Source organism: Ruditapes philippinarum, unplaced genomic scaffold, assembly GCF_026571515.1.
Source record: "Ruditapes philippinarum isolate M1 unplaced genomic scaffold, ASM2657151v2 ctg3568_1_1_1_1, whole genome shotgun sequence".
In the NCBI taxonomy this organism is placed as follows: Eukaryota; Metazoa; Mollusca; class Bivalvia; order Venerida; family Veneridae; genus Ruditapes; species Ruditapes philippinarum.
In genome coordinates, this window is record NW_026860854.1 from 27921 (window position 1) to 53201 (window position 25281).

Consider the following 25281-nt stretch of genomic DNA (forward strand, 5'->3'; position numbering starts at 1 on the left):
CAAAACGTCTTAAGTACAATCAATATGTCTTAGGTACAATCAATATGTCTTAAGTACAACCAATACGTCTTAAGTACAATCAATACGTTTTAAGTACAACCAATACGTTTTAAGTACAACCAATACGTCTTAAGTACAAACAATACGTCTTAAGTACAATCAATATGTCTTAAGTACAACCAATATGTCTTAAGTACAATTAATACGTCTTGTGTACAATCAATACGTCTTAAGTACAATCAATACGTCATGTGTACAATCAATACGTTTAAGTACAACCAATACGTTTTGAGTACAATCAATACGTCTTAAGTACAATCAATACGTCTTAAGTACAATCAATACGTCTTAAGTACAATCAATACGTCATGTGTACAATCAATACGTCTTAAGTACAATCAATACGTCTTAAGTACAATCAATACGTCTTGTGTACAATTAATACGTCTTAAGTACAATCAATACGTCATGTGTACAGTCAATACGTCTTAAGTACAATCAATACGTCTTGTGTACAATCAATACGTCTTAAGTACAATCAATACGTCTTAAGTACAATCAATACGTCTTAAGTAAAATCAATACGTCTTGTGTACAATCAATACGTCTTAAGTACAATCAATACGTCATGTGTACAATCAATACGTCTTAAGTACAATCAATACGTTTTAAGTACAACAATACGTTTTAAGTACAATCAATACGTCATAAGTACAATCAATACGTCTTAAGTACAATCAATACGTCATATGTACAATCAATACGTCTTAAGTACAATCAATACGTCTTAAGTACAATCAATACGTCATAAGTACAATCAATACGTCTTAAGTACAATCAATACGTCTTAAGTAAAATCAATACGTCTTGTGTACAATCAATACGTCTTGTGTACAATCAATACGTCTTAAGTACAATCAATACGTCTTAAGTACAATAAATACGTCATATGTACAATCAATACGTCTTAAGTACAATCAATACGTCTTAAGTACAATCAATACGTCATAAGTACAATCAATACGTCTTAAGTACAATCAATACGTCTTAAGTAAAATCAATACGTCTTGTGTACAATCAATACGTCTTTCGTACAATCAATACGTCTTAAGTACAATCAATACGTTTTAAGTACAATCAATACGTCTTAAGTACAATCAATACGTCTTAAGTACAATCAATATGTCTTATGTACAATCAATACGTCTTAAGTACAATCAATACGTCTTAAGTAATATCAATACGTCTTAAGTACAATCAATACGCCTTATGTACAATCAATACGTCTTAAGTACAATCAATACGTCTTAAGTACAATCAATACGTCATGTGTACAATCAATACGTCTTAAGTACAATCAATACGTCTTAAGTACAATCAATACGTCATGTGTACAATCAATACGTCTTAAGTACAACCAATCCGTCTAAAGTACAACCAGTACGCCTTATGTACAATCAATACGTCTTTAGTACAACCAATACGTCTTATGTACAATCAATACGTCTTAAAATCAATCAATACGTCTTAAGTACAACCAATACGTGTTATGTACAATCAATACGTCTTAATTTGTTGTATTTATATTTTACTCCTTAAACTGGAAAAATACACATCAAAGAAAATCAATGTAAGTTCTTTATTTTTAAAGTTTATTACAAATAATTTTTGAAATTCCTGAATACATGTATAATAGGTAAAAAACAAAAACACTAAAATAGTTAATTTGATATATGATAATTATAATATTTTAAAATTATAGTAAAGAAAGAACATAGTAAGTAAAAGAGCAATGTACATTGTATATGTATATGTATATGATTCATAAAGTGTGTATAACATAACCTTACATTATGTAAGTTAGATTTTTTTAAACCTTTACCACCCCGCTAAATATCTCAAAATGGATTAGTCCATCTTTCTCATATATCTTTAAAAATGTGTTTTACTGGCTTTTTTGTGTGAAAATAACGTATATAGGAGTATATGTATTTAATTAGACATAAAAATAGACATACAAAGACATAGACATGAAAGAATAGATTAAAAAATACATGTATACATGAAAATATACATTATGAATTGTATATTGGACACTGTCTTTTCAATATCGAGTGTATGATAATTGAGCCTGTTCTGTATTCGAATCCCTTTGTTGTACATGACCACAAACATTACATAATTCTAATATTACACATTTATATTAAAAGAAATGAATAAATTTACACGTGGTATTTTGGTAAATTAAATTAATAATGTCGATACGACATAATTTTCCGCATAATCATGACATTGAAAAGGGTATTATGTGATAATACCAGGGAATATATTGGCAATAACTTTGTATAAAAATATCCTTGCACTTTTACAACCAAAGATAACATTCTAACTTAATGCCAGCTACAAACTTTCATAACCATTTTTAATGTTTTATCAGGCTTTTCTTTTGTAATAAAACTGCTGACATAAAATATTAACTTGATTGTGAGTAGAATTCCACCAGGATGATTGAACTTTCCTCATTTCCTTTCATCTAACAGCGTTTAAAATTGCTCTGTAACCCAGCATCGCGAGCGCACTTAATCCGCCGGAAACCGGAAGTGTAACGCACCACGCTAAAATGATGTTCCTAAAGAGTTTCCAATCAACAGACTCACGTGACCTTACTCTTCCCACCATGACGACTGAACCGACTTTACAATGCGTCGTGCTGATCGGGATCCCGATATTTGACGCTACGATGACGGTCAATGCACTTCCAACTTCAATACAAAAACCACTGAAGAGAAAAGAAAAGATGTTGCAGCAGCATTAATATGTGTGTGAATGTCGACCAAAATAAGAAAAAATCTTGTTTGTAACTGTTGCATACCATGGCATTTATTAAATCTATGTTTGGTATATTAAAGTGACTTGGTCTATAATGGAAGGTCTGATATATATATCAAATAAGAACGTCCGTAGTTTTTAATATCAGACATAACAACGAGTCACTATAGATTATATTAGGATGATGTGGGCAATTGTGAAATACATGATCCATTATAACATATCTTTGTAGAGCAAATAATCAAGCGTTCTATAACAAAATATCATCATCATATAAATGTTCATTCTTAATCACTTGGAGATGTACCAAAAATTTTTTTCCAAGAAATATGTTACAAGAATATGCAAATGATACATTGCTATTGTTTCCTCTATCAATATTTGAAAGACATATAATGGAAAATGTGCCCACTATTGATCAATCCACTTGGTGATCAAACCATATGAAAGAAATACCATTATATAAATACCACGATGTGCTAGAGCTATAACATTGATATTTGTTCAAAACAAGGTCTACTAAAATAATAGTAAAGAGAAAAACACGTGCTACTTTGACGTGCTAATTTTATGCAGGTTTTAAGTATGTCATACGTTTATTCTAATGTACATTCAAATAACATAATATACATGTTTTTTTGTATGTGTACCCGTGCAACAGCTGCACGTGGAGGTTCTCTAGATATAAAAACACATTAGAATAGTTTTGTCTATACTTAAAGGATTTAATTCACTACAGTGTTGGAGCAGTACCTCTAGACGCTTGCAGTAATCATGATCACACAGAAGAAAACATGGCTTTTTTCGCCGATTCTGACATTTTTCATTCATTTTCGTACAAAAATCGACGTGAGACATGTTAGAGTGCATTTTTGCGGGATTTTACCACGCCTTGTCCGGTTAAATACCGGAATAAATACGGAATTTAACGTGGTGCTTCAACACTTTTTTTTGTCTCACTCATACGTGTTTACATGACTGTCAACTTCTTCATCAATGAGATAATTTACCTTGATGGTGTAATTCTGCTAAGATCTTCCCCCATCGTTTTCATAACACGTCGTCCCAAAACCCACAACCCGACAGAAATTCCGATACCACCGTACACAAGGACCCATATCGGTACTGGTACCTTTTGTGCGGAACTTCCGGTTGTTGCCGTAACCCACAGTGCTACCAGAGGTCCGATAGCATTACCAGCCTAGCGGCTCGGGTTATATTTACAAATAGCCGTTTATATAGGGCCATATAACCTGTCAACGATCTTTATAACTAATATTATAACACTGCGCATTTGTAAAAAAAGTTGTTTGAAAAAAATGTGGATATTGTTGTAAGTGAGTTAGAATGAACATTTATATATGATACATATACTGTATTGCTCTAGAACATTTTATTTCAGGCTATATATATTTTATATCGGATCATGTATCTCACACTTGCCAACAACTTCAATTTTTTTTTTCGTGCTTTGATGTTATGTCTGATACTAAGTACTTTCAAAATAATTGTTCATAGTATTCCATACCTTCCATTACAGACCATTTCACTTTTAATTCGAGAGTCTTATTTCTAATGTGATATGAGTCCATTCATGGTAAAGGAGTATAGATTCGGACTTTATCTACCTTGAATACTAGTAAATTATTCAATACAAATTTAAAAGCTCTTCTGACGTCATAATTTACGTCAAATTATAAAATGACGTCAGGGTACTGTAAATAAGTTCTCGTTCAATTAAGTTTATTGTAAATCAGTTGATTTTGATAATTGCTATCCAAGACTTACTTCAATATGCATACATATCTTCTACAAATGGACTCTTAACAGTACTGTATCAGACAAAAAGATTACTTTCTATATAAAATTTAATTCCTAAAAGACATTAAATTGTATTTGTCAAAACATTTATTTATTCCAGCAATTAGTATATGCTATTCAAAAGTAATAAATTCATTTGAACTATGTTTCAGAATTTTGGGGTTTTATCGAGTACCCCCAACCATCGGTAGATGGTTCAATATCACGGCCGACCTAGAGCCAATTCTACCGAAATCAATCGCGGATACCCTGTTTAAATCCCCAGGTAATATCTGCAACTTTTTAATATGTTTTATGTTGCATGTCAAAGTTAACTATTAATATTGTGTAAAAATTCAGTATTAAATTTGCAATATTTACATTCGTAAATCTTTTACGTGACATAAAATATATAACACGTTTTCATGAAATTAAATCCGTTGGCATCCTCGGCTTAACTAGGAAACCATTTTCTTTAATTTACAGCCGGAAATTTGTGCTTCTTTGGTGAATGTGATTATTACTGTGATAGTGCGCATGCGTTTTGTGGACATCCGGATATGATTGAAGGTTCTGTACAGAGTTATCTCCCCTCCAGAAATATTGCAAAAAGAAGATCTTGGTATCAACCGTGGAGACGGTCATACAGGTTTTATATATTTCTTTTCCTTTTGTATGGGCAAAGCTCTTTTACATTTCCTAGAATTTTTTGTCAAAAATATATACAAGGGATGATCCAGAATTACCCAGATTTTGTTTATAATTCTGATAAATTTCACATTTTCTTCATTAAAGTGATTCCTTTTGAAATGTGTGGTTCTTAAAGGTCCATGTGTCTCACAGAATTGCTTTTATTTTTATTTCTCAAAAGTTTATTTTATTTTCGTGCACTGTTTTAGTGACAAAATGTTACTCATCCCCAGTTTTTGCATTTATTGTCTTTTGCTGGTAAGGGCAGTTATAGTACTTTATTATGTTGTAAAGAAGATACAACTTTGTTTACATTTTGCTACTTTAATGACAAATAATTTCACACTTCATGTGATAAGCATGTAACATACGCAAAACCATTATTTGAACATTTTAAACCCCATGTTTAACATTTCTAAAGAATAAAAAAATTATAGATTTCTGAGGCATAATGTGCCTTTCATTAATTTTTGTATTTTCAAATCGAAGATCGGGAAATACAATGCTGACATTCAATCTCTGGCACAAAATTTCATTATTTTTGTTTTTGATTAGTTATTAAAGTATGGCATTTTTTCCTTTGTAGTAAATTTCATAAAGCATATTGGGAGGAGAATGACGATCTGTGTGACAGTATCCGACACGAATCACCGTTCAATAACGGCAAACTTTTACTGGATATGGTCGACGCTCATACCTTTGATTTTCTAACAGGTATTATAAAAATATACAATCATTTGAGCCGCGTCACGACAAAACCAACGTAATGCGTTTGCGACCAGCATGGATCCAGACCAGCCTGCGCATCCGCGCAGTCTGATCAGGATCCATGCTGTTCGCTTACCAACTCTATTACAAGTAGAGAAACTGATAGCGAGCAGCATGGATCCTGATCAGACTGCGCGGATGCGCAGGCTGGTCTGGATCCATGCTGGTGGCAAACCCATTATGTTGGTTTTGTCGTGACGCGGCACAAATGTTTTCATGAGAATTTGGTTAATGATCTGAATGGTGAGTGTAATTTGTTCTTCATCACACTTCCATAGTAGCTTATATGAAGCGGTTGGCTGTTTTTTTTTGTATAGTAAAGGAGATAAATCTAGGAAAACTTGTTTACAATTTTCCAACAGTTGAATAATTGAAATTTATTAAAACTGGCGCTTATTCAACAATGCAAACAAAATAATGAAAAAATGAAGAAAAAATGAGAAAAAAAGAGTAAAAAAAAGCTTAATTAAATGAGCGAAATCCTCTTATATCTAATTCATATTATTTTACAATTACTTAATTGCCATATTGTTTGCTTATAAATCAAGCAAAATGAAATATGCATATATTTAATACATGATGCGTTAATACACGATTAAATTTAGATTCATTGAACTATTCAAAAACTATATTTTACCTTATTACAATGCCACTATAAATGATATATAAGAATTGAGGAGTTCCAAGCTTGTAATGTTAAGCTACCATATCAACAGCTGTATGAATTAATTAATATTGTATATAGCCAATACTCAGAATTAACTGGCTCTTCATAGTTATATCATCGATTAATCGAGATGTGAATTGGTACCATTAATATATAAACCATGTTGAACTTGAAGTAGGTATATAAACAGGAAATTAATGTATTGGGTCCTGATGTATCAATGACTTCTGTTTGTTTGATGCCACATTTGCATTTTAACGTTCATGTCGCGATGTACAAGCTTTATTAACCCATAACCTGTTCAAACTGAAAGTGTCAAGCCTTCCTCACCTAGAGCCAGGTCAGCCGGCACATCCATACAGTGTGACCAGACCACAAGGTTACAAAACCTTTTTGAGATCAAGCTCAAATCTCGGGATTTTCATAGGTCAATTCACATTTTATGCCTGTTTCTGACCAATCAAATACCTGAGATCTGAGTTTGAGATTAGAATATTTCTTTGTAACCTTGGCCCCAACTTCAAATGTTCATCTTGATATCCAAATATGATAATGGGCATGAAAGAACTGAAACGTTTGACGAGTCCATTACACACATTATGCAGGTTAAGGGTTTAAATCTTAGTGTGGCCAAGTGGTTAAAGCATCGGACTAGTATAGTCTAAAGGTCGCTGGTTGTGTGGTTTCAGACTCAGTCAGGGCCAAGCAGTTGTTTCCTTGAGCAAGAAACTTTACTTTCATTGATAAGTACTGGTTGGTTCCAGAGAACAAATTCGAGTGTTTCAATAAGCTTATAGCTTCTAACACAATCGACCTAAAACAAATTTGTATAAACTATACTAAGTAAGCTGCTTGTGCGAGAGATTTCTCACGTTACATATTTCAGCGCCATTAATGGAAATATAACGCACGGAGGTTTGAAAATCAAATGTTTCAAAACACAGAGATACTCCCTATTATACACGGACAGATATATATATATATATTATAACATTATGATAATGTCAGTCATGTACTCATGCATTAATTCTCTTTTGTTTTAGGAAATAAAGATCGCCATAGTTTTTGCAACTTTTAAAGAATATGGAAATTATACGTTCCCTATAATGTATGATAACGGCCGAGGTAAGTAAAACTTTTACAATAAAGCTGAGCTGAGTTCTACAGAAGTCTGAAATAATCTAAACATTAATATTAAGTTTTGATGGAGCAATATTAATCTTCAAATTGTTGTATTCAGAAACCAAGCATGGCTTGCATGTCCCGCGTTGAATTTATATTCCATGTTTTTCAGTGTTATCACCATAATATTATTATTTATTTATCAGTACCCTTGTGGTTTTAATGTTTGAGGCAAAGCATTGCCCCCGCTTGATTGTATAAGACGATTGAATGTGTTTGAATTACTGGAGTATTATGCTTCTTTTAAGCTCCAAGAGGTGAGGTGGTTTTGACCCCTGGTGTTGCTTTCAAGTTTGTAACACCCGAAGATGGCCAAAATCATCTTTCAGTCCCAAACCGCCGGGACTGAAAGCCATAACACCGGGCACTGAAAGCCCAAACCACCGGACACTTAAAGCCCTCGTAAGAAATTCTGTTTCAACCATTTTGAAATCTTAATGTCATGTGATTTTTTTATTTGCAGATTCGGCCGACAAACCTATGACGCCATGTTTATCTTAGCACCTTTTAAAACAATGTTGTGTGATTCGTAAATCGACATTGTTAAAATACCTGAAACTTTATATAGGCCCGGAGAGACTCAGTGCTTTGATGGAGAAAACTTTAGAATCCGACCCCATAGCACCAGTGTTGATTAAACCCCATCTTAATGCACTTGATAGACGGTTAATAAAAATTCTGCAAATAGTGGCGGACTGTGTAGACAGATTTCCGGTTAAATCTGTAGTCCATTTTCGACAGATTTTGAGATAGTCAATTTAAATTTCTTTTTTGGTGGTCGGTGAATCTTTATAGTTTTTTTTCTTAGAATGTTGATAAGTGGTCAATGAATTCTGAACTGTAGAGGTGAACATTTTATGGAGAAGACGATGGCAAACTTTATTAAAAATAAAACACAAAGGCTGTGATTTGACAGTGATTAAAGGTGGCACTTCTTTTCACAAAAGTAAAGCAATCGTTCCGAAATGTGTTAAAAATGACAAACTTAGAATCACGATTTTTGATTACTATAGACAGTAAATCGTTTGATAATTGAACACAACCAATACCGGCGCAGACGACAAGACGCCGGAACTTGAGGGAAAGGGGGGAGAATAGTCTGCAAGGGACTAAAAAGTTTCCCATAAATTAAAAGATACCACAAGTATAAGACCGTGTGATTAGACTGCTCATCGTTACAGAAAAAGCATTCCATTGATTGCTATGATCACGAATTTATCTACGAGAAATGACGAGAAATGACGAGACATAAGTTATTTCGGATGATACAGTAGTTGAAACACAAGAAGAAAGAAAGAGAAGGTAAATCGTGTTGGTCATACTATATGAATAGATGATGATGTTTGACACAGAGTTACAGAGCAATAAGTGCAGAAGAATTGGATAGAAAACATGTTTTGGATATATATGTGCTGTGTGTTAGTTATCCTAGTAAGTTACAGGTTGGAAATGAGACATTTTAGGTGTCAGGTTCACTCAGTTACCATATATCAAGTCTTCCATATATATATATATATATATATATATATATATATATATATATATATATATATATATATATATATATATATGACAGTAACATCATTCTCCATGGCAATATTAGTTATAAAAACCTGTGACAGGTTATATAACGCAGTACCTGATATAACCCAATCCTCTATATAGCAAATAACTGTATACAACGGTCATATAACCTGTCTAAAGTAATATTTAAAATTGACAATTTGCTGTATTACTTTCTTTGTTTAAATAAGATTGACCATTATAATACTGCAAGTTTGTTACGTCGCTTTTCATTGGATAATCGTAACGTTCATATAATCTATATATACAATTGCAATCAATGTATGAAATAATTTCATCTTTTTTCTCATACACAGGAATTTACAGTATAATGAATTCTTTATAAAGTTTCTGTACAGGTTATATGACCATATATAAACGGTTATTTACAACACAACCCTCGCCTTATGAATCGGGTGATATATGAAAACGTTTATGTGCCACGACTGGCCAATGAAAATAGGCGTTACAAACGTGCAGTATTATAAGATGTGATAAGAACGTTTCTGCAATGACATTTGAGGACATATATCTAAATATCGAACGAATGAAAATGAATATCGTAGTCAGATCAAATGTTGGACGGATAATTGTGTCTCCGAACATTTGTAGTTTGTTTGTTTGATTGTTTGTTTGTTTATACGTCATGTGTACAATCAATACGTCTTAAGTACAATCAATACGTCTTAAGTACAATCAATACGTCTTGTGTACAATTAATACGTCTTAAGTACAATCAATACGTCATGTGTACAGTCAATACGTCTTAAGTACAATCAATACGTCTTGTGTACAATCAATACGTCTTAAGTACAATCAATACGTCTTAAGTACAATCAATACGTCTTAAGTAAAATCAATACGTCTTGTGTACAATCAATACGTCTTAAGTACAATCAATACGTCATGTGTACAATCAATACGTCTTAAGTACAATCAATACGTTTTAGGTACAACCAATACGTTTTAAGTACAATCAATACGTCTTAAGTACAATCAATACGTCTTAAGTACAATCAATACGTCATATGTACAATCAATACGTCTTAAGTACAATCAATACGTCTTAAGTACAATCAATACGTCATAAGTACAATCAATACGTCTTAAGTACAATCAATACGTCTTAAGTAAAATCAATACGTCTTGTGTACAATCAATACGTCTTGTGTACAATCAATACGTCTTAAGTACAATCAATACGTCTTAAGTACAATAAATACGTCATATGTACAATCAATACGTCTTAAGTACAATCAATACGTCTTAAGTACAATCAATACGTCATAAGTACAATCAATACGTCTTAAGTACAATCAATACGTCTTAAGTAAATCAATACGTCTTGTGTACAATCAATACGTCTTTCGTTACAATCAATACGTCTTAAGTACAATCAATACGTTTTAAGTACAATCAATACGTCTTAAGTACAATCAATACGTCTTAAGTACAATCAATATGTCTTATGTACAATCAATACGTCTTAAGTACAATCAATACGTCTTAAGTAATATCAATACGTCTTAAGTACAATCAATACGCCTTATGTACAATCAATACGTCTTAAGTACAATCAATACGTCATGTGTACAATCAATACGTCTTAAGTACAACCAATCCGTCTAAAGTACAACCAGTACGCCTTATGTACAATCAATACGTCTTTAGTACAACCAATACGTCTTATGTACAATCAATACGTCTTAAAATCAATCAATACGTCTTATGTACAACAAATACGTGTTATGTACAATTCATACGTCTCAATTTGTTGTATTTATATTTTACTCCTTAAACTGGAAAAATACACATCAAAGAAAATCAATGTAAGTTCTTTATTTTTAAAGTTTATTACAAATAATTTTTGAAATTCCTGAATACATGTATAATAGGTAAAAAACAAAAAACACTAACATAGTTAATTTGATATATGATAATTATGATATTTAAAATTATAGTAAAGAAATCACATAGTAAGTAAAAGAACAATGAACATTGTATATGATTCATAAAGTGTGTATTACATAACCTTACATTATGTAGCTTTGATTTTTTAAACCTTTACCACGCCGCTAAATATCACAAAGTGGATTAGTCCATCTTTCTCATATATCTTTAAAAATGTGTTTTACTGGCTTTTTTTGTGTGAAAATAACGTATATAGGAGTATATGTATTTAATTAGACATAGAAATAGACATAAACAGACATAGACATAAAAATAGATTTAAAAATATACATAAAATATACATTATAAATTGTACATGGGGCACTGTCTTTTCAATATCGAGGGTATGATAATTGAGCCTGGCCTGTATTCTAATCCTTTTGGTGTACATGACCACAAACATTGCATAATTCTAATATTACACATTTATATTAAAAGAAATGAATAAATTTACACGTGGTATTTTGGTAAATTAAATTAATACCTTAGTGCAGTAATTGGTTAACTCCTATTAAATTATATAAGAAGTTAACCCATTATTGCACTAAGGTGACTTAATGTCGATACGACATAATTATCCGCATAATCATGACATTGAAAAAGGTATCACGTGATAATACCAGGGGAAATATTGGCAATAACTTTGTATAAAAATATCTTTGCACTCTTACAACCAAAGATAACATTCGCTACAAACTTTCATAACCATATTAATTTTTTACCAAGCTATTCTTTTGTAATAAAACAGCTGTCATAAAATATCAACTTGATTGTGAGTAGAATTCCACTAGGATGATTGAACTTTCCTCATTTCCTTTCATCTAACAGCGTTTAAAATTGCTCTGTAACCAAGCATCGCGAGCGCACTTAATCCGCCGGAAACCGGAAGTGTAACGCACCACGCTAAAATGATGTTCCTAAAGAGTTTCCAATCAACAGACTCACGTGACCTTACTCTTCCCACCATGACGACTGAACCGACTTTACAATGCGTCGTGCTGATCGGGATCCCGATATTTGACGCTACGATGACGGTCAATGCACTTCCAACTTCAATACAAAAACCGCTGAAGAGAAAAGAAAAGATGTTGTGGCATTAATATGTGTGTGAATGTCGACTAAAATAAGACAAATCTTATCTTAATCTAACTGTTGCATACCATGGCATTTATTAAATCTATGTTTGGTATTAAAGTGATTTGGTCTATAATGGAATGTCTGTTATAAATTATATTAAATAAGAATTATAAATGGATGATGTTGGCAATTGTTAAGTACATGATCCAATATAACATATAAATCAAGCGTTCTAGAACAAAATATCATCATCATAAATGTTCATATTTAATCAGTTTGAACTGTAAGAACATTTTTGTCTCAAGAAATATGTTATAAGAATACACAAATGATACATTGCTATTGTTTCCTTTATCAATATTTGAAATACTTATGGAAAATGTGCCCACGGTTTATCAATCCACTTGGTAATCAAACCATATGAAAGAAATACCATTTTATAAATCAACGATGTGCTAGGGCTATAAAAGTGTTATTTGTTCAAAACAAGTGTCTACTAAAATAATAGTAAGAACTGAAGTAAGCTGCGGACAAAAACACACGCTACTTTGACGTACTAATCTTATGCAGGTTTTCAGTACTGAATACGTTTATTCTAATGTACATTCAAAAAACATAATATACATGTATTTCGTATCGTGCAACAACTCCATGTAGATGTTCTCTAGATATCAGAAGATCAACATTAGAATAGTATAGTCTATACGCAAAAGTTCTACTTCACTACAGTGTTGGAGCAGTACCTCTAGACGCTTGCATTTATCATGATCACACAGAAGAAAACATGGCTTTTTTCGCCGATTCTGACATTTTTCATTCATTTTCGTACAAAAATCGACGTGAGACATGTTAGAGTGCATTTTTGCGGGATTTTACCACGCCTTGTCCGGTTAAATACCGGAATAAATACGGAATTTAACGTGGTGCTTCAACACTTTTTTTTGTCTCACTCATACGTGTTTACATGACTGTCAACTTCTTCATCAATGAGATAATTTACCTTGATGGTGTAATTCTGCTGAGATCTTCCCCCATCGTTTTCATAACACGCCGTCCCAAAACCCACAACCCGACAGATATCCCGATACCACCGTACACAAGGACCCATATCGGCACTGGTACCTTTTGTGCGGAACTTCCGGTTGTTGCCGTAACCCACAGTGCTACCAGAGGTCCGATAGCGTTACTGTTAAAAGAACAACATAAAAAAGATCAACACAACACACAATTTAGCATCATTAATTGTATTACACCAAAATACAGCTTCCTTAATTCTGTACCAACTTTTGTCATTTCTATTTTTAGACATTAATCATAATTCTATATTAAGATTTTTGTGAACGAATTTTCTAAAGACCTTACAATATCTTTTGCTTAAATCGTGAAATTAGCTAAAAATAATATTGAACTAAAATGACAGGATTCAATTTAAGTCACATTACGAGGGGCATATTTTAATTATTGGCAAACAATTCAATTTGACCATGATATGCACGTGAAAATACATGTGTAATATACCGTAGGAAAGATTATTGATTTTTCTAACCAACACGATTTGCACGTGCAATAAAATTTTAGCAGGTCATTTAAATACATGTGGTTTTGTTTACTGATTGTAAACATGGCTTAGTTGGAGAAGAGCGAATGTTCTCACTTCAAAGAACCCAAGGTCCGGGGTACGCAGGATCAAATTATTCCATGATAATTCACCTGCTCGCCGGCCTTGGTTCAAGCTTATTTATAGGAGCAGAGAATTGAGGTTTTGCTACATCTCGCTTATAGTCCTCTCTCATTACCTATGTTATCAATCCTCTGGGTTAATTTTGTAAATGGCATACATTTACCTATAAATTTTGAAAAATGTTTTACGATAAACTGTATAAAATGCATGTTACTTCGCAACACATCTGGGAAATGTTCTTAACTTCTCAAAACTTTGTAAAAAGTCATACTTAAACTTCTTTATAAGATGCTTTAATTTTCTGGTCGGCATTACAGTCAATTTGGATAAAGGATAAAATCAGATACATGTAAACTGAACAACCACAAACATGTACGTGAACGTGAGCACGTACATATATTATCACATGTTTTGACATTCTCACAATGATAATTAACTTCGATTTCATGTTATATAAATGATCTCTTCAGATTTTATTATAACCTATTTCAAAAACAATTAAGTAGACCCCTTGTCTTGCTAATAAATATATTTCCATATTTTTATCACAATTATCACAATGATTGTCAAGTCAGACGTGATCGAAAATAGAATTCTTTAAAAAGAAAAACATCTTTTCCGTATTCTTTTTGACGGCCATCTTGGACATTAGCTATAAAAGCGTCTTTTGCATTTTTGTTAAAAGCTATTCAATATATATTCATTTTCCTTTTTACCTTCAATTAAGTCGGAATTGTCTATGAACTTCCATTACATTTCTAAGAAGGGCGGTGATCTTTTGCTCTACGCAGATTGCGCATGAGTGAGAAAATGTTACTTCCGGTCGATTTTTCATAGCAACGAACCGTGTTGTAAAAAGGTCTATAGCTGTTTTTCTTTTTGAAATGTATTTTCTTTATATACAAAAAAGTTAGACTTGAGGAACTGGTCTTCTTTGCTGTGACTTCTGCATGACTGTACTGAATAGTCCAGTAAAGAATAAATGGCGTTACTGTAAATGTACGTACATGCATATAATTTGCTGACCTTAAAGGAGTTATCCTCAACTTTACTGACATTGAAAAAGATCAAGCAACAATGGACATGATCGTCTGGTCTTATACTGGTTGAGAAGACATATCGGAACATTACCAGGAAAGACTCAAGGTTAACCCACCTTACATCATTTCCTCCGTGAGCAAAAGATCCAAACACCGCAGTAAGTATTTGTAGGAAAGAAAATAAACCAGCTGTCTCCGGTTTGTCTTGAACTTTGTCACGTGCAGCGCTTCTCTCGGACTGAAAAGTTTAATTAAATATGAATACAGTTAATAAATACAGTTAAACCTGTGAAAAAGGAGATATCAAACATGACCTTTAAAGACAGGTGGTCTTTATATGGAGGTCTCTCTGTTATATGTAATCAATGAAAGATTTTTAAGAGTGGTCTTTATTTACAACATGGTCTTAATTCAGAGGTGGTCTTTTACACAGGTTAAATCGTATTAACATTTTGTTTTGAAAACGTATCAAATGTTTATTATATATCAATATATAAGCCTGAAACACACTTTGATATAGTCACAACTTTTATCATAATACTACATTAATGAACATGTATATAAAGTATTTGAACCAAAACTTTTATAATATTTCGTTTAAATGTTAAAATTAAGAATTCCTACACGCCATAACGTAACCAACAGGAAGTAAAATTCAGTAAAAATATTGGTCCTGCATGTCTCCGGCACAGCTACTCCAAGAGGTGTCACTCATGACCTTTTTAAAATATAAAAAATAATTTTGATAATTATTTTGACTTTTTTGTCATGTGAAGATACCTTCTCGGGTTCGTCTGCCTCGTGAGCTATCTCAATGTCAACATTATTCCCGTCACTGTCGGTATTTAATGGTTCCTTTTCTTCATCTAATGCTGACTGATCCTCGTCCTTTTCTGAAGAAGATGGCAATATTGATATATAAATAGAGCACATTAGGTTGTAAGTTCCAGCCAAAGCAAGCTGATGCCCCCCCTCATTTGTCTCCTTATATACGGGTCATTTCAGTAAAATAAAATTGATAGACATTTTTTTTTAAGTTGCAAAATTTAGTGTTTCACAATTGACAATAAATGAATGCGTTTAGATTGATACAAAAAATAATAAAATGCAAGAAAGTTGTGGTGTATATTGAATACACAATACGTGTTAACTGAGATTTGCTGGTGAAAGTTCTCCGCTTACAATTAGAATAGATTTTATTGAGTACTGGGTTGCTACGTATAAGTTACCAAGATTGGGCGTAGATTCCCTAACAATAGTAAACAATATATCAAACGAGTCGAATAAAACAGTATGGAGCGAAAATCTGACTGAAATATAACTTATCTTGTATTAAAACCACCCAAAATAACAAGTACTAATTATATACGATATAGTATAGGAAGAAAAATGATATTATACATGTAAGTGCAGTAAAAATAGTTAGATATTCTTTTGAATGAAGGATACAATGTTTCTGTATCATTGCGTGAAATAGTGATAATAAATTCGTGCAAATCTTAGACAATCGATGATGCATGAACTTTAAAAAGTACATAATGTAAGAAAAAACTTTTATTGTTTTCATAGATAAATCACATGACTTTTAAGTTTACACTGAAACATTTTTGCTTTTTTCAAAGTTGCATGGCATTTAACAACATATCCTCTCTTGATAATGGAAACGAGATGGGATGCGATATGGATTAATGATATGAACGTTCTGGACTCTGGAAATTCAAACGAGGCTATATGTGCTGTGATATGGATTTTGGTTTGGATTTTTATATGGATTTTTTGGACACTGGAAATAAAAACGAAGATAAACTGATAATATTGGGTCCGATAATGAGTTATGTTGTGACATCACGTGATGCAAATGCTGAATGTTCATTGGTTATATTTATTATTTAAGAAGGAAAGCGCTTATTAGATATATTTGATTTAAAAATATTATACATGAGATTACAAGTTATGTCATTCATATACTATAAATTCTTGTACCTTAATGCATGTGAAATACTGTTCACAAAGCTTCTCACAAAAAGCGTTAGTGCATTCATTGGTATTTGTCTCCCTTTGTACTATTGAACAGTTATGCAAGAGTTCTCCCCCTTAAACCGATACACTATCATTACGTACAAGTGAAAGGCAGACAAAGTTGAATGTGTTATGAATACGACAATTGAACACCATACACCATACATTAAGCGTAAATTTCTGTTAAAAGCTTGTATAGCTTACTATGTATACTTACCACTAATTCTCAAAAGATTGTTTTTAAATTGTGTATCGCCTTTGTGGCTCTCTTGGTCATTTTTGTCTTTATCAAAAAAATGCGTCGTAAATTCCTGGTCAATGGCTAAAAGAAACATGTTAATATTTTACTTTCAAGCCATAAATAAATTTTAACCAGATGAAAACTCGCAGTACCGGTTTATATAGATTTGTATTATTATTATTTTTGTTCAGACACAAGTTTTGATTTCACTAAGCATAAATGTTTACCGTATAACTATAGTTTAATATTATTAGAGAATGTTATTTTTGTTCAACATGACTGAATGATTTACAAAATGCTTAAAGAAACTCAAGTGAGGTTCAAAAGCCTAAATAATAATATTTGAATTTCTTATATGATCAACTGGGGCACCTTAATCAGAGACATGCGGTATATAGTCAGAAGAAACTGAAAACAACATTTGTGTGCTGTTTTAGCTCGATTTGGATGAAAACCGTTACAACACTTTTCAATCTTGGATAAATTTTCACAGAAGAATCATTCTTGAAAAAGGGATAAGCAAATGCTCAAAAATTTTGCGCATAAGTTATTGGTAACATCATTCTAGGTAAAAAGTGTTGTCACTATCCTAATACAAGATTAATCTAGCTGACAGGGCCCAGCCCGTAGGCGTCGTTTGTCCTCCATTTTATTATCATGTAGTGTATTAAATTCTCCGTTTTGATTGGGTTAAGGACAGGCGTGTACATGTAGAAATGGTCAATTACATTTAATTATCAATGAGGCAATACAATTTAACAGAAAGCAAGTTTTTACAGTATTGTTAGTAATGTTTACCTGCCTGCTAATGGATGTATTATAAAGGGATATCATCTTAAAGTATTCGTTGAAAACATTACCTTCTTCAAGTTTTGTTATATGTGGCGATGTTGTGTCGGATGTCCCTTCTTCCTGGAGCAGCTTTTTACAGCGATCTGAACAGAGAATTATACATGTATTGTATTACATCACAAAGCATTTAATTATTTCATTGCAGAATTTTACGACATAACTCAAACACTGTTCCTCACATTTTTGTCTAGTATGCTTAAACGGATCGTTTCATAATGTAGCTACATGTACATGTATTCTTATTTATCTTGTTATGACGAGTATCTAGCCATTCGTATGAGAGTAACTGAAATCATTATCATTTTTCCTTATATGAAAGTAAATACTTTCGCCAGGTATTTTTTCTCTCTTCCAGATGCACATAAAACGTTGTTTATATACTCTGCTTAAGTCGGTGCCAAAGGGCGTGTACGGTAGCTCGCATTTACCACTACCGTCCATGAACAGGCTCAATAAAACCGAGTCTGTGAAATTTTCAATTTTGGCTTTCTTTAGAGATTCCGTTTTCTCTATTTAAATTAACTTTTTGTTTTTGAACAAGCTTCATTCTTGGGTCCGTACTCTCGGTGCCTGAAAGGGCGGATGGACTCTCATTAAGCCTAGATACAAAGATAGAGTTAAAACAATGTCCGCCTTACAGTTCGTAATAAAATATCTTAAGACACATTAATAAATAGTATGCACACTTAAATCTTTCTCTTTTAACACATGTCTACTTTATGGTGTTGAGATATTAGTCTCTATGTTTTTTCTTCAGCATAGAACAAGTGCTAGTATATAGAATCGTTTGTTTATTTTTGAATAACATTTTCTCAGTTAAAACTTACCTTGGATTTTCTTTCGCTGTCTTGGAACTAGGAATATCTTGACCAGTATTGCGATGATAATCGGGGGTACAAACGTTAGAATTAACGTCCCATACAACGGAATTTTGTTAAAGTGCAAAACTGAAGTGAAATATGTGATATTAAATGTAACAGATAGAGCACTCACTACAAACAGTTTTATGGCATCGCATGTATATGTCAGAGTCAATCGTTCTTTTTAGATTGATTGAAGTTTATAAATGAGGCTACACAAACGATTTAAAAAAACAAAAACAAAAGTACATTGTATAATATTTATGTATGCGGTACAGTGTCATTTTTATAATAATTTTAAAGTAAGTTTTTCATTTTGAATACCACAATAATAATACCACAGTATAAAACAGTCTTCATCACCGTATAAAACAATCTATATCACCGCATTGAACACGCTATATCAACGTGTAAAACAATCTATGTCATCGTATAAAACAATCTATATCACCAGTATAAAACAATATATATCACCATAATTATAGAACAATCTATATCACCGTATAAAACAATCTATATCACCGTATAGAACAATCTATATCACCGTATAAAACAATCTATATAACCGTATAAAAATATATATATCACCGTACAGAACAACATATATCACCGTATAGAACAATCTATATCACCGTGCAGAACAATCTATATCACCGTATAAAACAATTTATATCACCGTATTTAACAATCTATACCACCGTATAAAACAATTTGTATTACCGTATAAAACAATCTATACCACCGTATAAATTAACAAACTTACGTTCAGATCCTTTATAGAAGACAGAGAACAAGTTAACAGCCAATGTTAAAGCGTAAAACACCGGTAGCAGTCTTAGACCATATTCCAATGGTTTCTCCTAAACAAAAGACATAATTTTATATGTTACCATTTAAATAAAATTCATGTCTCACATATCAATGTCGTATCATTGACATACAACATAAAAATTCATATATTATAAAAGTCTATACAATATAATAATTTAGATCTGTTGCGGAAATACGGACATGAAATTGCAATATATGCTGCATTTGAACTATTAACTCGCTAAATATCTTAAAATGGACTCGTCCAATCTTTTTAATCTTTTAGAGCATCACCATTCATTTTTTCAGGGAAAATTAAAAAATATGTATTGACTGAATAACGAATAGTGCAGACTGTGACCACACGGCTGAGATGTGCCGATCGATTATGGTCTGCACGTGGCGCTCGTGGTGATTTTGTAGTTGCAGTTAAAAAATATGTACACTGCAATTTTGAAACGACCAAGCAATGCGGCTTACTTGGTTTATACAGACTTTATATTAGTTTGATTGTGTTGGAAGATTATAGCTTATGACCATACTCTCAAATCTGTTCCGGGAACCAACAAGAACTGAGCAATTTATGTAAAGTTTCTTGCTCAAGGAAACAACGGCTCGCCCCTGACAGGGTTTGAACCCAAGCGATAGCGATCCTTAGATTACTTGTCCGATGTGTTAATCACTCGGCCACGCCGTGTCGCCACTTTTTGATTGTTGTCAATCGTAATTTTAAGGATAATGATGAAAATCGTAACTAAACCACAGAAAGGGTAATGTAATTAAGGAAATAACATATGTAATTACGGACATAACATATGTAATTAGGGACATAACATACGCAATTATGGACATAACACATGCAGTTAAAGAAATAACATAATATGTAATGACGGACATAACATATGTAATTACGGACATAACATATGCAGTTAAGTACATAACATATGTAATTTAGTACATAACATTAACGAAAGAAAATGAGTTACCTTAGACAAGACTAGAACGTCGAGCAACTTAAAGAGCAATGCTGATACGATACCGGACAATAGTGGAGAAATGAACCATGATGCGGCTGAAATAAAAATGTAACAAATAAATAAATAATGTAAAAAGGAGAATTACAAAAGTACACGTGAAACTACATGTATAATATACCGTTGGAAAGATTATTGATTTTTCTAACCAACAATCTATTTTCGCACGATTTGCACGTGCAATAAATTTTAGCAGGTCATTTATATACATGTGCATGTGATTTGAACGTGGCTGAGTTTAATTGTGATTTGAGAGGGAAGGAATTATTGCAAAATTCGTGGGTTATTAGGTAAATGCGCGCCAGAAATAAAACGGATCTAGATTTAGTTTATGATAAAAAAACCTTCCATATCGTACAATTGTCAGATGGGTGTTAATGTTTAAGGTGATTCTGCTTTGTCAGCCATGTTTGTTTTCACTATGTGGGTCCAAAGTGAAAGTAGGCCAACATTCATATAACAACAAAGCTCACATTGTTATATGATGAGCCATTTGCAAGTACACTTCCAGTTCAATGTTTTAAAGACTATTTTAAACAAAAATAAAAATGATAACAATAAGAAAATTTACCTTGAATGTGCTACATTTCTGAAGACCAAAAACATTTTGTTGCAAAGTTTTATGCACATTTCATGAATGGCAAAATCCTTTTTAAAGTCTGTTTTAGTTCCTACAAAAGCTATTTTTTGCAGAAAATACAAAAAACTTTAAAAAATATAAACCTTAGGAAAGTAGTTTATCTGACCTTGAAAAAACATGGCCACAATGACATGTGTAAAAAAGTAGTACCATGAAAATAAACATCAATTACCTATCTCTTGTGTACATGACAAACAGACACACTTCACTGTTACACATAAAAAGGTTAGATTTTAAAGTTTGATAGTGTTTTCATTTTAATAGTAGTTCATAAGGCTATAAATGATGATTGTTTTCTTGCACTACTTTTTTACAAAAAATAATGGAGGCCATGTGCTTAGAAGGACATGAGATATGGATTTATTTGGAGTTAAGTTTTGAAAGATTTTTGTATTTGCTGCAAAAAATAGCTTTTGTAGGCACTAAAACAGACTTAAAAAAGGATTTTACCATTCATGAAATGTGCATAAAACTTTGCAACAGAATGTTTTTGGTCTTCAGAAATGAAGCACATTCAAGGTAAATATTCTTATTGTTATCATTTTTATTTTTGTTTATAATTGTCCTTAAAATATAAACCTGGAAGTGTACTTTCAAATGGTTCATCATTTTACAATAAGAGCTTTGTTGTTATATGAATTTTGGCCTACTTTCACTTTGGACAGACTTTGTGAAAACAAACATGGCTGACAAAGCGGAATCACCTTAAGGAAGGTACAACTAACGTTAAGAATGATCCCCGTCCAATTTCCACTATCTCTGAAGAAGAGATCAGCACTGTCAAATCCATAATTGATGAAGATGCAAGATATACCTTGGAGAAGATAATTGACATATCGGGCCATTGTGAGTCATATGTTTTCCATCTTGAAAGAAAAGTTAAAGTTAAGGATATTGTGCGCCCGTTGGATCCCGCTTTTGCTAACTTCTGACTAGAAGCTGGGTGGGGTTTAATCGAGACCCTAGACGCCCGAGAGAATGTGCCACAGGGGATGAAACTTGGCTTTATTTTTTTTAGCCCGACAATAAACTCAGTAACAAATGTGGGTAGGTGAAAATAGCGATCGACGTGTTGTTGCTCGACGTATCAGGAGCGCTGAAAGACTTATGTACGCTCTACTTTTTACAGTGATGAAATAGTGGCCCATGTCGCTTTGCTTGAGAGGGGCAGTGCCACTGGAACATATTACCATGACCATGTTCTCACGGCTGTAGTTGGTCACTACATTACAAATGCACCTGCTTACCGTTCAGCCTTGTTTCAAGCTTATTTAGAAGAGCAGAGAATGGAGGTTGCCTTCGCAGTCGCCGGTTCAAAACCCGTAGTGCCATCGGAAGCGCTCTCTACCAGTGTATACAGTATACCCCAAAGAACAGTTCAAAAATGCTTTTCGGAAAAGATTCAGAGGCTCGAAAAGTGTGTAGAGGTCCATTACGAATATTTTGAAGGATCTACTAAACATTTTCACAGTATGATTTATTTATAAAAAACGCGCTGCCGTTGCCACTAATTAAGATATGCCCCTAGTTTCTGTTTAACATTTAAATAAGATAAAAAGTTTTGCATTCTGTTATTTCAAAATCCATATTTTATTTTACCTATCATAGCAAGTTTTATCCAACCTATTCCCTTGACACCATTTACCACCATAGAGAACCCGAGGGTCGCTCCAACAATGCTATGAGTTCCGGACACCGGAAGTCCAAATAATGTCGCCACCATCAACCAGATGCACGAGCCTGAAAAATTGAAAAATAAAAGGGGAATCAAGAATTTAGAACAACAATTTCTGTCAATGAAAAATGGTGTTTTAACTTTAGGTATTAGACAAAACATTAATCATTAATTTTATTCATGATATATCTGTACATAAAACATAAATGAATTAATGAAAACAATTATCAAACATTGTATAATGTTAAATGTCAGTGTTGATGTAGAAAGTGAGAATTAAAGTCATGAAACGATGTACTATGTTCTGAAAGCAAATTTTACTTTCAGCCTTTTTTACTAACCTGTGAGAGCCGCCACATTTCCCGCCATGAATACGTCCTCGGTGCCATTTGTATAAATGTCAGGGGAAATAATCCCTTTTCGGATCGTATTTGACACCTTTGCCCCTGAAATAAATCGGCAATCATACTGTGTATAGGTTTACTTATTTCGAGCTTTTATTGGTTTACTTAATACATGTATTTCTCGTGAAAAATGATCAAATAGTAATCTCTTGGTGTTGTCTATTAACCGGATACCTGTTATTAGATGCCCGTCCGACCATATGTCAAATGAGAGGTCAATATAACGACCATGTCATACAAAAGTTAGATACATCAATATTGATTAAGTTATTCATGGTATGATGGTCATGTCATACAAGAGGTAGATATGATAGCCGTGTCATACAAGATGTAGATATGATGGTCATGTCACACAAGAAGTAGATATGATGGTCATGCCATACAAGAAGTAGATACGATAGCCATGTCATACAAGAAGTAGATATGATAGCCATGTCATACAAGAAGTAGATATGATAGCCATGTCATACAAGAGGTAGATATGAAAGCCATGTCATACAAGAAATAGATATGACAGCCATGTCATACAAAAAGTAGATATGATAGCCATGTCATACAAGAAGTAGATATGATGGCCATGTCATACAATAGGTAGATATGATAGCCATGTCATACAAGAAATAGATATGATGGTCGTGTCATACAATAGGTAGATATGATGGTCGTGTCATACAAGAGGTAGATATGATGGGCATGTCACACAAGAGGTAGATATGATAGCCGTGTCATACAAGAGGTAGATATGATAGCCATGTCATACAATCATGTCACACAATATGTATATATGATAGCCATGTCATACAAGAAGAGGATATAATAGCCATGTCATACAAGAAGTAGATATGATGGTCATGTCACACAAGAGGTAGATATGATAGCCATGTCATACAAGAAGAGGATATAATAGTCATGTCATACAAGAAGTAGATATGATAGCCATGTCACACAAGAGGGAGATATGGTAGCCATGTCATACACGAAGAAGATATGTGACAAAGTTAACCAATGTTTGCAGGTATTTAAAGGTTGTATAAAGTGCTTACGTATTTCGGTCTTACATGGTAGTTTTTTTTCTAGTATCAAACGGAAAATAAATGTTAAAAAACACATCCTAACATTGAGTATACATTGGCATTTTTATGTATCAAAAATTGTGAGCGCTCGACGATTTCCGCCTGTGACGTCATTTGTACTAAACTATTAATTTTTTAACCCTATTGAAGAAAACATAAATAATAACAACAAAAACAACAAAACGAGTGATGGATGATTATCTTACCCACTAGAATAGCGCCCATAATTTCAAAAATGGTACCAAGAATACAAGCTTGTCTTATGGTAAGAACTTTAGCCCCTACCGATGTCCCGAAAGCGTTTGCTACGTCGTTTGCACCGAGACCGAAGGCAAGCACAAATGCAATGATGAAGCCTAGTATGACCAACCAGAGCCACGTATCGTCGTACAATACCATCCTCGTACAGGTAGCGTCCGTGAGTTA

At 32.9% G+C, this 25281-nt stretch overlaps 1 protein-coding gene and 1 long non-coding RNA gene across 2 annotated transcripts; both read right to left on the minus strand.

Moving 5' to 3' along the window:
- Positions 1-1625: 1625 nt before the first annotated feature.
- On the minus strand, positions 1626-4020 carry LOC132713575 (uncharacterized). The gene is made up of 2 exons (XR_009623466.1): positions 3840-4020; positions 1626-2779 (listed from the first exon to the last, which is right to left on the minus strand). It is a non-coding gene; the product is annotated as an uncharacterized LOC132713575 (long non-coding RNA).
- Positions 4021-12118: 8098 nt separating this feature from the next.
- LOC132713576 (sodium-dependent phosphate transporter 2-like) lies at positions 12119-25281 on the minus strand. The gene is made up of 12 exons (XM_060696212.1): positions 25062-25281; positions 23720-23824; positions 23303-23443; positions 21016-21101; positions 19983-20079; positions 19187-19306; positions 18368-18442; positions 17484-17588; positions 16028-16140; positions 15364-15485; positions 13527-13712; positions 12119-12516 (listed from the first exon to the last, which is right to left on the minus strand). Exons 1-12 carry the CDS (start codon positions 25252-25254, stop codon positions 12267-12269), a joined length of 1593 nt encoding a protein of 530 aa, XP_060552195.1. The 5' UTR covers positions 25255-25281; the 3' UTR covers positions 12119-12266.